This window comes from Miscanthus floridulus, chromosome 8 (genome assembly GCF_019320115.1).
Source record: "Miscanthus floridulus cultivar M001 chromosome 8, ASM1932011v1, whole genome shotgun sequence".
NCBI lineage: Eukaryota > Viridiplantae > Streptophyta > Magnoliopsida > Poales > Poaceae > Miscanthus > Miscanthus floridulus.
Window position 1 is genome coordinate 27,294,043 of NC_089587.1, and position 15,095 is coordinate 27,309,137.

Here is a 15,095-nt window from a genome sequence, read left to right on the forward strand (position 1 = left end):
ATCACTATTCCTATCACTCACAGCTACTCTTGCTTAACCCCCTAGAATTCTAGAAATTTTCCCGTGCACACCCCCTGGTGACCCCGTGCGTGGTGGCACAGCGAGCGATGGCATGAAGAAGCTACGCCGGTCACCAGAGGTCCACTCCGGCCCGTTGGTCGGGCCGACACTCATCTAGGGTTCCACTACCTACACCTAGCAGCAACACGAGGCTGCGGGATGAGCTGGAGATGGGTACGGTGATGCGTGGTCGGCCGTTATGGTGGTGCAACCACCCCGATGAACTAGAGCTGCTACGGTCCCAATCAGCTATCGTGAGAGCATCAAGGGACTACCATAAGCCAAACCGCCGTGAGGGTTGGAGCGGAGAGCGACGGAGGGAGGCCAACCGTGTGTGGCCGAACCGTGTGGCGATGTACCGTGGTGGCACAGTCACGTCAGCATTGGAGTAGAGGCGGTAACGACTGGACTGGGGTGCGTAGGGCTAAGAGGAGAGCAAGGTGAATGTAGTGGCGCAAGTAATTAGGCTCGGGTGGAGGAATAGAGATCTGCCCATGGTCATGGCTGAAGCGCGGCCTTAATGGCACGCCGGTGGAAAGGAGCCAAATTGGCGCTTGGTCAGGGCATCATCATGGCTGTGAGGGGTCGAGCGGCGAGAAGATGGGAGGGCGAAGGTGCAGACGGGCAGAATTGAGTAGAGGTGACCGCTCTCTGGCTCGCACGTGGGCGTGGCTCGACGACGGTAGAGAGATGAGAAATAGAGAGAGGGCGGTGGGTATGGCCGGTGGCTCGACGAGTGCGTGCCTTGGCTGGATGTGGTTGGCGCGACTATGGAGACCCACGTCCAGGCACTAGCAGACAGGCGTGCGCGTTCATGACCGGCGTGGCCCGCGCGCTGCAGTGCCATCAATGGCATGGCGACGGCAAGCACGGCCACGTGCGCGTGGCATCCAACCAGTCCAAAGGCGAACCATAAGGATGACACGATGGCAGTGATAGCGGCTACGTCATGACGCACGACAGTGTGTGGTATAGGGGCAGCATCGCACGGCCGCGCAAGCAGCAGCGGCGGCTCCACACCGTAGCGCCCCCGACGGACTGGCCAGCCAGCAAGGCTAGCCGAGCACGAACAGCGCACGAGCACGCTCAAGACGCAACGACGCGATGATGATGTGCCCCTAAGGTGCGATTACCGTGCCCACTCGAGGAAACAGGTCGAGGACATGTTGTGCATGGTTTTTAAAGCTCCCACCGCGACTAAACCACTCCTACAAAACCTAAATGGTCTTAGCTACACTCAAGATGGTATATGAGGCTACCAAATCAAGGTATAACACTACACCACCCCTTAACCCAACCTCTCAAAATAATTTACTAAACATAGCAATGTCTAGCTGTTGTCAAATTTGGAAAATTTTCTAAGTTTTTGAGCTGAACTTGATTTCAATTTGTAATTTCTAGGCTAGTAGAAATATTAGTTAGTAATATTATTTTTCAACATCAAGTAATTCACTGTCATCTACAAAGTTCATATTTTAAACTTTATTTAAGTGTCACATGTGTGTTCTACTATTCTATAGTGTTTTTGTTTAATAAAAATTGGTTTACAACCCTACTTGTTAAATGTATGAGTTATGGAGTAACTTTTTGTTTAACACTTTTATTGATCGTTTTAATTGCAGTGCTTCATCTATGCACTCCATCACATGCACTAACACATAAATATGATGCCCATGATATGTCTTAGTAAATGATTTAGGGTGTAACACCGAGGGTGTTACAGTGCCCGGCGAAGGCTCTGTGGGATCGCCTTCCGGGTCCCCCGCGTGGACCTCCGCCTTCGCCTCCTAGGTCTCCACGCCATCTTAGCCTTTGAGCGAAGGCTCTCCACCAGGTGCTCCTGCAAAATATCCAAAGATGACCCAAGGTTGTTGAGCAATGTTAGCCTTAGCCTCCGTGAATCCGTATTCTAGTGTCCCAACACCAATGATGATGCTACTCCATGCATACTTGATAGTAATGATGATGGATCATACCTGGATGACATTGCTTCTACAAGCTCTACATCACCACATTGCTTCATGTCACAAGATGACACTAAGGTATCTAATGCTAATGTGGTTGATCATGTTGATTCATATGATGAGCTTGCTAGTAGACTTGCTAGCATGACCATGTCTTTAGAAAATGAGAAAGCTAAAACAATGAAATTGGAAAAATGAAAACTCATTTCTAAAGAACTTATATGAAGAACATAAGCACTTACTTGATGTTCTTAAATCTTCACATGGTGAGCTAAAATTGACTAATGAGACACTACTTACATCTCATGAAAAATTATTAGAACAACATGCTTCTCTCATTAAAGTATTTACAAAGAAAATTAAAAAATGAGAGCTCATCACATGAGTCAAGTGATCAATTGCAACATGTGACTAACTCTTGTGATGTAGGGAAGAAGCATGTATTCATCTCTTGTGATGATTTATTAGAAATGCCATGCTCTTCACATATAGATACTTGTGCTACTTTAATATCTTGTGAGACTAACCTTTTGAAGGAGAACAATGAGCTCAAAAATGAAGTGAAGAACTTGAACAACAAGTTAGAGAGGTACTACAACTCATAAGTCACCTTTAAGCACATGAAGAAGACTCAAAGAAAGTTTGGTGACATGAGTGGCTTGGTTTCAACAAGAAGATGACAAAGGGCGAAAGAAAAAGGGCAAAGAAGATAAAGAAGCAACTATAATTGAATAGGGTCAAGCTCACCATAGCCTATGCATGTCACATCTAGCACTTGGAGAAGGTTCCCTACATCACTAGGAAGCCATAGGAACAAACCACACTCGATTCGGAGTTTAGATGCCCCGGGAATTGATCCCAACATGTTTGCACAGCTATTGTTCATCGTTTATCGGATGCTCTATCATTTTGGCGGAGTGTCCGTTGAATTATAGCCAAAACCCGAGAGCAACCTGAGATTAGCGAAAGGTTTCATTGTTAGTTTGGAGTGTCCTATAATCTCTTCACATGCGCACAACGTACACTTGTAAAATCCATAGAAGGTGCATTTGACCTCCAAAAATGGTGAAACAAGTTTCATTGTGCTCCATGGAATATCCTCTATCATCTAGACATAACTTTGGCACCAAAGGGCATATCTCATTTTTGACCACTGGAAGAGGCTAAGCCCTTATAATCTATCTAAGGCTCCACCACACGCACTGGAGTGTTCGATAAGTTATGAACCACAAACAGAGGAGTTTCTAGAGAGCACAGACTTCATACCAAAGAGTCTGATCTTAGTTCAGAGAGTCTGATGTTCCTAGTATGTCCTTTTCCCACTAAGTCTCAGAACCACCAGACTGTCCGACATTCACGCCGGACTACCCGATGACACAAACCGATAGCCCTTCAATGTATACCTAAACACTCCCTCTAGCATGTTTAATATAATATTATGCATGCATAAGTATCTCATACATGGACATATATATAGGTACGTGATATCGAAGAGACGTCCAATGATATTCCAAGCTATGGGATCCTTACTCATCCAACAGGCAGGGACCCCACTATTATGAACCCTACTTTGGATACTTATCAAGCCACATTATGAGTTATGCATTACATGTAGTCTTGGATAATGATCTCTTCATACTACACCTAGAGTAGCTTAATAATCTATTAGAAGCCTCTCACCTTAATAATAGGAATGGGAACGCTTAATGCTTATTGCTTAGTTGCTTGGCCAACGGTAGAAGTTGAGCATGAGAAGGGAACTTATACTCGCGCGTGTAGGATGCTACACCTAAATAATTAACTACTAAAACCAATGAGGGTATAACTTGACCCACCTTACTAATCTAGCTAATTAATAATATCCCTAATATGGTAATATTGATGATAACTTGGATATCTTGTTCAAGCGAGGGGTAGGTCACCGTGAGTGTGGGATCTCAGACGACATATCTCATGGAGCAGTAAGGACTGTGTATTAGGATACATAGGTCTGAGTAACCACCCATACAGACCACATGTCGCGGATGGGGTCAATAAGCCAAGTAACCAATTGCGACCTGTCTATCCGTGAAACTGGCAAGGGGGTGGCGCTGGGAAGATGGTGTACGTAACAAACCAGGGACCCATTATAGTAAAGAAGCCTGCCCCGAGGAACTAGGAACATGGTGGAAACCTGACTCGGGTATCCAATCGAACCTTTCATGTGACATTCGGGCCGGATTAGGGAAAGGTTGGAAGGCGTGAAGCAAGCCTTACTCTCGTGCACGAAGTATGGTGGTTAGTCCCATCCTTCCGTGTGGGTACAATTGTACCTCTGTAGAGTCTTGAAAGCCTGAAGTCCTTCGGGACGAAATCATTCGGTTGTTCCTACTTTCTAAACTCATGGTAGCATTGTTGATGGATGATGGACTATGAGCATCTTGGTTGCAATGATAAATGCTTTAATTCTAAAGATGAGCATAGCATGTCATACTCTTAATGAACACCATTGCTTTCCGCACTTATACAAATGTTTGATAATCACCCTATGCATCCACTAAATACAATATGTTGGAATTAAGTCCTACGAGTATGCAATGTACTCATGGTGCTGCCGTTAAGTTGTTTTGTAGGTAAAGTACATTGGCGGCCATCTCACCCCATCGTTGGTGGCAAAGTGAGTGAATGGCAGGAGTCGTCCAAGCTATGATAGTGACGCCCATGGGCAAGGCGACTACCTGTTACTAATGAGAGTGTAGATCGTAGTCGTAGTTGGTAAGATAGTAGCTGGTCATCACTACATATGATGGTATTGAATCAATGTCTTCTTTAATGTTGTATAATTAACTTGTTAAATTCAATAAGACTTGTAATATATGTTTTCTGTTGGATTATTATGTACTCCGATGATGAGATATAATCTTGAGTTGTGGAGGCTATTGTGGTATGATACTCAACCAGATCCTGAAGAGGAGTTGCCTAGGAGCGCTTCTAGGGAGTCACCGATGTTGGTTTACTTAAATTGGGTCAGTCAAGTGGATGACACTCGATTTAGACGAATTGACGTGATGGGTCCCCATAGGGAACGAGAGAGAGGAGAAGCGGGTTGTAAGTTTACAGCCAGTTTGAACACAAGAACCAAAAAACTCTGTGAGACTTACAAGTGAGTCATGTATTAATAGTGAATACTGTAACTACTATGGCCCCGTTCGACTTACCTCATATTCGGCTTGTTCGACTTCTTTTTTCAGCCGGAACAGTATTTTTCTCTCACAACAATTCAGTCAGAACAATGTTTTTTTAGCTAGTTTCAGCCAAAATTCAGTCAGCCGAATGGGGCCTATATGGGTGGGCTGAGTAGTAGGCTGCAAGAATTCATACAGCCAACAGTCGATTTTATTATTAGCCTTGTTCTAAGCCAGCTTAGGCCGCGTTTAGAAGCCAAATTTTTTTGGTTTTGGGTACTGTAGCCCGTTTGTTTGTATTTAGCAATTAGTGTCTAATTATGGACTAATTAGGTTCGAAAGTTTCATCTCGCGATTTCTCACCCAACTATACAATTAGTTTTTTTTTCATCTACATTTAGTACTCTATACATGTGCCGCAAGATTCGATGTGACAGGTACTGCGCAAAAAATTTTGGAACTAAACGGGCCTTAATAAGTTCCAGCGCCTGATCACGGTTTTGCACTCGGGAAACCCACATTTCCACGCACTAATAAATGCAGTCTGCAGCTCGCGGAGGGGGCCCTGGGCCAGACCGGCCACGCTGTGTGCCACAGACAAGTGGGGCCCAGACATGTGACCGGGGCGTGCCCCACGTGTCTCTGCGGCTGCTCCCTACCGACACCATGGGCGTGGGGCCGTACGCTTGTTGCGACGAATGGGACACTGACACGTGTCCGGAAGCGACACCTAAGCCAACGGTCGTCTGGTGGGCCTGCCGCGGGAAATGCGCGCGTTGTCGCACGCGGACCTCTGTGACATGTGGGGGCCGCCGACTTAGTGTCCCACCGGTCACTGGTTAAAAGCTGCTGGAGGACACGCGGCGGCATCTGGACCGTAGAAATGGAATCCCCAACGGCCCGGATCCCCCCAGGCCCCAGCTCTGGTGCGGTGCGGTCACCCGTGGTGAACCGTCGGTGCTTCCTTCCAGCCTGCACTTCCACACCTGAGGTCGTCTCCGTGGGAAATGTTGATTCGAAAGTTACAAATGCCCCCCTGGCTTGTTTCTGAATTGCAATACGACGCTTAGGGCTTGTATGTGGTAATAGCTCGCTTTAGCATCCAATCTCCCCGCTAATCTCTGGAGTGATTAGGCCCGGGGATGCCAGGAAGTCAATAACAATGATGTTACCAGGATACCACCAATGGAAAACTTCATGTGATTCTGTCCACAAAGGATGGTTCGATGGTGATCGAGTGTGTCCAACTGTACATGTACGTTTGTTTGTGTTTTATAACTATGTGCATCTTTAGTCCATGTTTGGATCTATTAGCTGCTAGCTAACATTTTTGTGAACTAACTATCTGTTGTTATTAGCTGGTTTGGTCTAACTAGTGACATAATTGTTAGTTGGTATTTAGCTAACAATTAACTAGACCTGTTTATATTTAAATGATCTAATTATTGCGAGCTAACTATTAGCTTTATGGATCCAAATAGGGTCTTAGATATTTTTTCCCTAGAAAAACTATCCGATGTTCAGCTTATTTCAGGCAATGCGAACACCCACGTCAAGCCAAGTATTTTAACTTAGGTGGACAGGTTCCACCATAATGAACCCAACAAGCAGTTCGTATTCTATTTGTCAACTTTGAGGTCTTATTTCCAATATGTCCATCATATGCTCATGCATTTCCAGTATAATAATTCAATAGATATAGCATATTTTCTACTTCCTAGAAGTAGTCTTTCCTCTAGCCATTTTTACCATAGCAACAAGGTTTAAGCAAAGAGTGACATCCCACTCCATCTATTTCTCCATCTCTTGTGGCCCCCTGCCATCGGCTCATCATCACCTACCACCTTTGTACCAAGTTGTTCCTTTGACCCCCCACCCATTGTCATCACCTTTATATTGCTGCAAGCCTGCAACTCTAGCGTGCCACCTCGTCACTCTAAAGCCTAAACTTAAGCTTGGTCATTGCGATGCCTTACCACAATATTTTCGTACTAGGAAAAACTTATGAGTGCTGACTGCTGAATCACACTAATACATCTAATGAGGGGAATTCAGGCTGCCAAAAGAATATAGGATAATTGAGGGGCTGTTTGGTAGGATTTCAACAAACTTGGGCTCCTTTGGTAGTTGTAGTAGTGAAAAGCTGAGACCCCAAACCTCAAAAGGCCCGCCAAAAGTGACCCTAAGCGTCGCTTAGTTTTATTGTTTATTTTTGTTTGAAAGTAGGTTTTATAAAAATTTAGTCCCAAGAAAAGATAATATATTCTTCAAGGGTCACAGTATCACCCGCATGCGCCAGTCAAGAGGCCTTGGCTCGCACCCTTTCCCGTCTTCCTCGTTTCGCACACCTTCTCTTCTCCCCCCACCCCCACACTGCCTAGCTCCACTACCTCCCATCGTCGTCCTTGACCCCGATTGCTCCAAACCCGAGCCTCTTCTTCTTTAGATCTGGCGCAAGCTTCGCTGCCTCCTCCACTCCCTAGGCTTCGGTGGTGCATCGCCGCTTCCGCCGCCACGCTCATCCTAGACTCTTCCTCCTTGGCTGATGTCCTTACCGCCTGCACCACTCAACCGACCTTTTCCGCTGCTCCGTCACCATCTTGACCACCAGTACCGCCAGTCTAAGATAGAAGCCGTGGAAAACCCCCCGAAAGCCCAAAACCTAATGCCGACGCGATCTTGGTAATCTGCAGTGGTAGGTGACTTCTCTGTCCATTTTTTTAGTCCTGGATTAAGCATTTATCATTTCTTTATTATTAATAACAAGTATCTAATTTTGTTCGCGGGGACAGTGGAATCCTGTGACATCCCATGAACTAGCTAGTCATACGGTGAACTGTTTTACCCGTCCGTTAACATGCCAAATGGAGCGAGTAATCAAATCTACAGCGGGGGGCTGCGCTGCAATAATAGGGAAGCGCAGGAATGGCGGAGCGAATATAGGACAGCGAAAGGCAAGTCCTCCGCCCCCAGCCCAAAGGCAGGCCCAAAGGGAAGAGAGGGAGAGAGAAGGGGGGCGCCGAGGAGAGAGAGAGAGAGACTGTGCGCCCGCCTGCCCCTCCTTCCTTCCGTCGTTTATAAGCGACGGCAACGCAGGCGAAGAAGCCGGGGAGGGAGGGGCGCACGAGGCAATTTATAGGGAGGAAGAGGAGCGGCCGGGCCTGAGCAGAGCAGGCCGGGCCAGCCATCTCTCCTCTGCGGCGTCCGAGCGGGGCGGCGCCCGAGATGGGGGACTCCGGCGGCTCCGTCGTGTCGGTCGACGTCGAGCGCATCTCCTTCGGCGGCAAGGTCCGTACAACTACAACGGCCCTCGCCCTCCTCCCCGATTCTTTGTTTCTCGGCTGTTTCAGCGCTGTCATGGGAATTCCTTTTGTTTTCTCCTGCTCTTGCTGTCGTTGGGTCTCGGATCTTCGGCCCACGAGGTGTTGAAAAGACGCCAGCTTGGTGCTATCTACTGGTGGTTTGGGGCGGAGGAGGGATTGGGCCCTTGAATTTCGTGGCCCCGGTCGTAATCGGATTTTCTGGGTTACATTGCGTTTGCGTTTCTGCCGCGGCATTTGGTCAGTTCAGCGAAGTTGTTTCGGTTTGTTGCGTTCTTGCTCATGGATACCGATTCCCTCCCCTTATCCACTCGGATTACGAAGTCCGGATAGAATTCATCTTTTTTTATTATGGCCCTATAGAACAAATAGCAGCCCACGCCGCATATACTTGGCATGGTTTTTTATGTTTCCACCACTTGCTCCTGCGACCCGCGATTCGTGAAGCTGCATTTCGTCGGCTGCTGAAGCAGAAGCAGCCTTCCTTTTAGCTGCGAGATGGCGGATTCCTCGCCGCCGCGTCTCCGGCGGTCTTCGTCTGCCTACGTAACGTCGTCCCATGTCAATATCACCCCCCCCCCCCCCCCCCCCCCCTGCCCATCGGACCTGACTGTTCTTGCCTGGCCGTTTGGTTTGGTCCATGTATCCAACTTGGCTGCCTAGTGTGTTGACGTGATCTAGCTCCTCAATCGCTTGTATTGTGTGCGTCTTATGCCCCTTCATCACACGATTTTAGCGCTGAAGATTCTGGCCCGACGCTCTTGCGTGCTGCTTCGGTGTCCTAATCACCACTTTTCTTGTACCTCTTGTTTCAGCAGGGGTTCCTAAACTGTCTAGTTCTTTATTTGTTTGGTTGGGCTCGTTTGGTGGTTCTCCGTGGAGTGGTTTCTCTCTCAGCGAATTCCTTACTCGGCGAACGGCCGACCGCTTTGGAAATCGGTCACTGCCTGTATTTCACAAATAAAAAGTATCTAATTTTTGTTATTAATAACAAGTATCTAATTTTTGTTTTGCTGTCGGTTATTTTTAATATAAATGTTTACCTGAAACTCGTTTTGCCGTAGGAAGACTTCATGCAGTTTGGACACATGTTCCTCTTTGACTGTGGACTAGTGCCTGATTAAATAGGGTGAAAAAATTTAGTGTAGTTTACAAGTCCCTTTCGATGTGAATTTCTTTAACTTTCAATGGTATGCTTGTGGGCTGGCAGTCAAACCATTCCTCAGTACAATATTTATGTGGCAATCGGCTCTTCCTGTGACAGAAAGCAACTATAATTTTTGTTGGTCTTGGCATAGTCTTTTCTTGACAAATCTAGTTATGTTGCTTGTGTTATGGTGGAGGAATCATCTGTAGTTCGAATTATGATCTGTACCACTTCTCTTTGCTGTCCTAGAAGGCAACGGTTGTGGAACCATCACTTTAGCACCACTTTCATCATAATGAAACTATTATATTCTCCTCCTCTTTTGCTAGCATCTTGTCAGCCTTTTAGTATTATATACGGAAAACAGAGATCCTTCCATCATGAAGTCATCACCTTTGCGTCATTTGGGAGAAATACTTGCCTTCAAGGTTGAAGCGGCAGTGGAGGACTGCCAAGTTTGCTCCCCTTAAGTAGAGATTGGAAATAGTCACCTAATTTCTTTCTTGACCGGGTTTAAAGGACCATTTCTCTTTGCATGGTGTTTCTGTGCTGTACCACAGCTTCCACTGACAGCTTAGTTGTAGTATGAACTATGGACACAGAAAGTGCATGACGGCCATATGGTATAATCTACAACCACGTCATCAATAGACTGCCATATGGTGCATTTACTTGCCTCAAACAATAGATGATTTGGTAGAAATGTCTTCTGCCAGCATCGGCGGATTCATGCCTACAACTGTAAACAATAGTTGTTTCTTATTTTCTTGTGTAAATTGCAATGTGGGAAATTTCAGTCTTCCTGCTGGATGAAGTTCTCTTTAGGAATTCTCACTAGCTTTTTGTCCTTTTTTTTTGACATGTTTTACTTCTTGTCTATTCAGGAACACCATATACAAACGAGTCATGGACCTGTATCTGTTGCAGTGTATGGTGACCATGACAAGCCTGCCCTTGTTACTTATCCCGATATTGCTTTAAACCGTAAGTACTACCCACTCGTTTAAAGTATACCAGTTCTCCCTGCAAATTTTTCCAGTAATTTTTAATCACTGTCTCCTTGTTATAACTTGTCAGATATGTCCTGCTTCCAAGGACTATTGTTCTGTCCTGAAGCTGCTTCACTGCTGCTTCATAATTTTTGCATTTACCATATTAGCCCTCCAGGACATGAGGTAACATTATATTAGAAATAAAACATGTGTTTGTCCATAATGTTATCATGCTTTTGTAGTGCTATGGCCTCACTAGTGCTTTTTTTATTTCATTCATTTGAGAACCATGCAGTTAGGAGCTGCTCCAATTTCGCCAAATGCTCCTATACCATCTGTTGATGACTTGGCAGATCAGGTTGCAGATGTCCTCGATTTCTTTGGGTAAATCCTTTATGAAATTATCTCATAATTCTGAAAAGAATATCAAATGATTGGAGTAATCTTATGTTGTCTGGTTTAATTTGCTCCTTCCAGATTAGGCTCTGTTATGTGCTTTGGTGTCACTGCAGGTGCCTACATTCTAACTCTGTTTGCGGTATGTGCTTCTTCAGAATTAGTGTGTTATATTTATTGCCTGTCCATAAATTTTTTTATTGAATTATCTTCTTTTTCAGGCAAAGTATAGGGAACGGGTACTAGGTCTTATCCTTGTTTCACCTCTATGTAAAGGCCCCACTTGGACTGAGTGGTTATACAGTAAGGTAGCTTTGCTGCAAATGACTCTATGACCCTCTGATTTACATATTTATCAAAAGTGACTCTATTAACACAGTAATATTCTCAGGTGACATCCAATCTGCTGTATTACTATGGGATGTGTGGGTTGGTGAAGGAGTGCCTACTTCAGCGGTACTTCAGCAAGGTAGATGAGTTATTTTGATTTTATCCAACTTGCATTTCTTTTGTTGATCTTGAATATTTTCTTATGATATCTTGTACTCCTTAGGAAGTGCGAGGATTCTCTGAATTACCCGAATCAGACATAGTGCAGGCTTGTAAAAGCGTAAGTACCACAGAGCTTTCACTTTATTAATTGTTCTGCTTTTATTTTAATATATAAAGTGTTAACATCTTCTATTGCATCTTGTAGTTGCTAGATCAGCGGCAGAGCATGAATGTATGGCGCTTTGTACAGACGATGAATGAGTGAGTAATTTCACACCTGTATATATTATGATGATTATGCAGTGGAAAAACTCGATACCGAATTGAGGGGAAGTTACCATACTTAATTGATTTTCAGGAGATATGACTTGACTGAACAGCTAAAGCAGCTTCAGTGTAGAACCCTGATTTTTGTCGGCGAGAATTCTCAGTTTCACACCGAGGCTGTTCACATGACATCGAAGCTCGACAGGAGATATTGTGCTCTAGTTGAGGTAACTAACAATCATCTACATGTTTGCCTGTATCTCAAACGCTCTCTAACATCTAAATATTACTTGTTTCTAAACACCAAGTCTGGCAATTTGGCATGCATTGCAGGTCCAAGCATGCGGATCACTCGTAACCGAGGAGCAACCACACGCAATGCTTATACCAATGGAGTACTTCTTCATGGGATATGGCCTGTACAGGCCTAGCCAGCTGGACTGCAGCCCGCGGAGCCCCCTGAGCCCATTCTGTATATCGCCGGATCTCCTGTCACCTGAGAGCATGGGGGTGAAGCTAAAGCCGATCAAAACGCGAGTCAGGCTTGAAGTGTAGCAGAAGTGAATAAGGGGATGGGGTGCTTAGGGGCTGACATGGTGAGAGGTTAGGCTAACTTGCAGGTCTGTCTTAATTTTTTTTTTTTGGAGGTATAAAGTCAAGATACCTGTTATACTGCCATGTATATATAGGAAAATGCAAGGTTGGTGAGCTCGGCTGGGGGTGGGTGGGTGGGTGGGTTCTTGTATTCTTTGATTTGTAGCCAGATGAAACCTGTAAATTGGTATACATTGTTTATCAAAGGAAAGCGAAAGAAATAATAGCAGAAGGTGAGGTGTTGTTGCCAATCATTAGCTCTCTCTTGTGCTTTGCCTGCCTTGTGAAGAAGGGAAGAGGAATGTTCTTGTGAGCTGGACTTGGGAACTCCTAAATCCTCATTGGGTGTACAGTCACTTGTGCCATTATTCCGGCTGAAGCTTTTAGATTTTTGTTGGCATGGTCCTAAATCCACATTGGGTGTACAGTCTCTTATGCCATTATTCCGGCTGAAACTTTTAGATTATTGTTGGCATGGTCGCATTCATTGTTTTCCCATAAAGAATGTGGTGTCAAGATTAGATATGGTACCCCAAAGAAGCATATATCCAAGGAAGGACCAGCTGTATGTATTTGTTCGATTTGCTTGGTGTTGATTTGATTTGATTCCTTTGCGTTGCTTAGGATTGGGACAAGGTATTTAGATACAGACAGGTGCTAATCGGCTTGCAATTCTGTCTTGTTGATGTGCCCTGTTGTAAGTATATATATGCAGCTGGTACAAGGTTTGGCTGAGTGGCTGCAACATATTCTCTCAACATGGTGTATCTGACTGATTCAAAACATGGTGTATCTGACAGTGTGGGCTTTGTCACCATGCATGCCTCCAGCAGGGCCGTGCCCCATGGATGTGCAGGCCGTGCAACCGTACAGGGCCTCAGATTTTTTAGGGCCTCACATTTACAGTCCATCAGTAGTCTAGAAATTGCTGTAAATACTACATCAGTCGACTGATAGCCGTCTAATTGATCTACGTCGTTCCGTCTAATCGATCTACGGCGTTCTGTCACTCCGTCGTATTTATCTCCCAGTCTCCGCTAGGCTTGAAAATCTCAAGTCTACGTGTAAAGGATGCGGGGTGCCCGTCCGTAGTGCCCCAAACTGCCTGGTATTGTCTTATATAGTTTTCAATTATTGTTGGAATTATTTCTTTTGATTAATTACTTACTAAATGCTAAACTTTCTCCCGTTTGCATAGAACTCCAGTGCTAGAAGTATTTCTTTTAGAGGTTTGCTATATAAAACATTTTTTTTAAGAAAAAGAGTACATTTTAGCATATGCATTATTGTCATTCTATTTTTCTAAATCGGGTAGGGCCTATTTTATATTTTAGAACAAGGCCTCGGATTTTGTGGACACGGCCCTGGCCGAGTCCAGATGGCACTACACTACAGTCTACCAGCCTGTTCGCTTGGTCGTATTTGACTTATAAGCCATGACTTATCAGCCAACGAATAATATTTTTCTCTCACACCAAACCAGCCAACAGTACTTTCAGCCATGGCTCATAAGCTAAATCATCCCCAACGAACAGGGCGTACATTGTTCTGGCTGCCCATGATCTGGACCAGAGGCGACCCCCTCACAATTCACAAGAGACGATGATGGCTGATCGACTCGACGCACACAATGTATCTTCTACAACTAGAGGTCCTTACTTAAGGATGGCAACGGGGATATACCTATCGGGTATCGCCGGAACGTTCTCTTCCCCGCTACGGAGAATTCATCTTGTCCCCGTCCCCGTTAACTGTCTCGGGTATAGATTCTTGTCCATCCCCGTACCCGTCGGGCATCGGTCGGGTAACGGATACCTGACGGGTACTGCATACCCGATAAACAAGGACACTTGGGGTCGCAGCTTTACAATCGGAGACGTTTCTTCTTTCACCCGGGTTTAAGTGTCGGAGTCTCGGAGATGCCGAGAAGAAGGAGTGAGGTTGCGAGGAGGACGAGCAAAGGTGGCAGAGAGACTGAACTGAGCAAGCGAGGGGCACGAGCGCTCGTGAGGCAAGCGTGCTTGTGCTGCTGGCGGAGATGGTGAGAAAAAATTAAACTAGGGTTCCTAGAACACACAAACTATATATATAATTGTTCAGATTTGGGCCAAAATACCTATGTTGAGCTTCTTTGGGTCTAATACTTGCATGACAGTTCAAATAGTCGGGTTCCCCAACGGGTAACGGGGATGGGTAAACAGGGAACGTTCCCGTAACCGCTATACCCGTCGGAGATGAATTCTTACCCATTTAGATGTCCACGGGTAAAGATATGATCCCATCCCCGTTCTCTAATGGATCGAATACCCGTCGGGTATCGAGTATCGCGGGCCGTTGCCATCTTTATCCTTACTACTAGATGACAGTGCTGTTGTAACCACCTGAAGGAAATGCACGCGTGACGAATCGTTTCTGTTGCCGGTTCCTGTCCCTCATCACTCCAGCCGAGCCCAGGGTGGTGTCACTGTCACTGTCACATCAGCTCAGCTCAACCTCTTTCTGTGAAGCCCACCAGCCCGTGCATTCTTCACCCAACCCTAGCTATAGGTGCAGGACTGCAGCCTCGTGCATTTTGGTTGTTTCTTCAGAATCAGAAAGTTGGTTTGGTTTGTTAGCCTGTTGCTCGTGCTGCCATGTCTGTGACAGACATGATTTTTTTCCAAGTGCTTGCTGTCAAGTGTCATGTTGGTACGGCCGGG

At 45.6% G+C, this 15,095-nt stretch overlaps 1 protein-coding gene across 4 annotated transcripts; it reads left to right on the forward strand.

Moving 5' to 3' along the window:
* Positions 1–8,169: 8,169 nt before the first annotated feature.
* LOC136471401 (protein NDL1-like) lies at positions 8,170–12,516 on the forward strand. 4 transcript variants are annotated; one of them, XM_066469124.1, is made up of 11 exons: positions 8,170–8,476; positions 10,540–10,639; positions 10,733–10,830; positions 10,943–11,031; positions 11,125–11,185; positions 11,265–11,351; positions 11,435–11,512; positions 11,597–11,653; positions 11,741–11,796; positions 11,894–12,029; positions 12,136–12,516. In XM_066469124.1, the coding sequence occupies exons 1-11, from the start codon at positions 8,414–8,416 to the stop codon at positions 12,355–12,357; spliced, it is 1,047 nt and encodes a 348-aa protein (XP_066325221.1). In that variant the 5' UTR covers positions 8,170–8,413; the 3' UTR covers positions 12,358–12,516. The 4 variants fall into 4 exon arrangements, with proteins under 4 accessions (XP_066325221.1, XP_066325224.1, XP_066325223.1 ...); XM_066469127.1 differs by lacking the exon at positions 8,170–8,476 and adding an exon at positions 8,522–8,771; XM_066469126.1 differs by lacking the exon at positions 8,170–8,476 and adding an exon at positions 8,612–8,748.
* Positions 12,517–15,095: the final 2,579 nt, after the last annotated feature.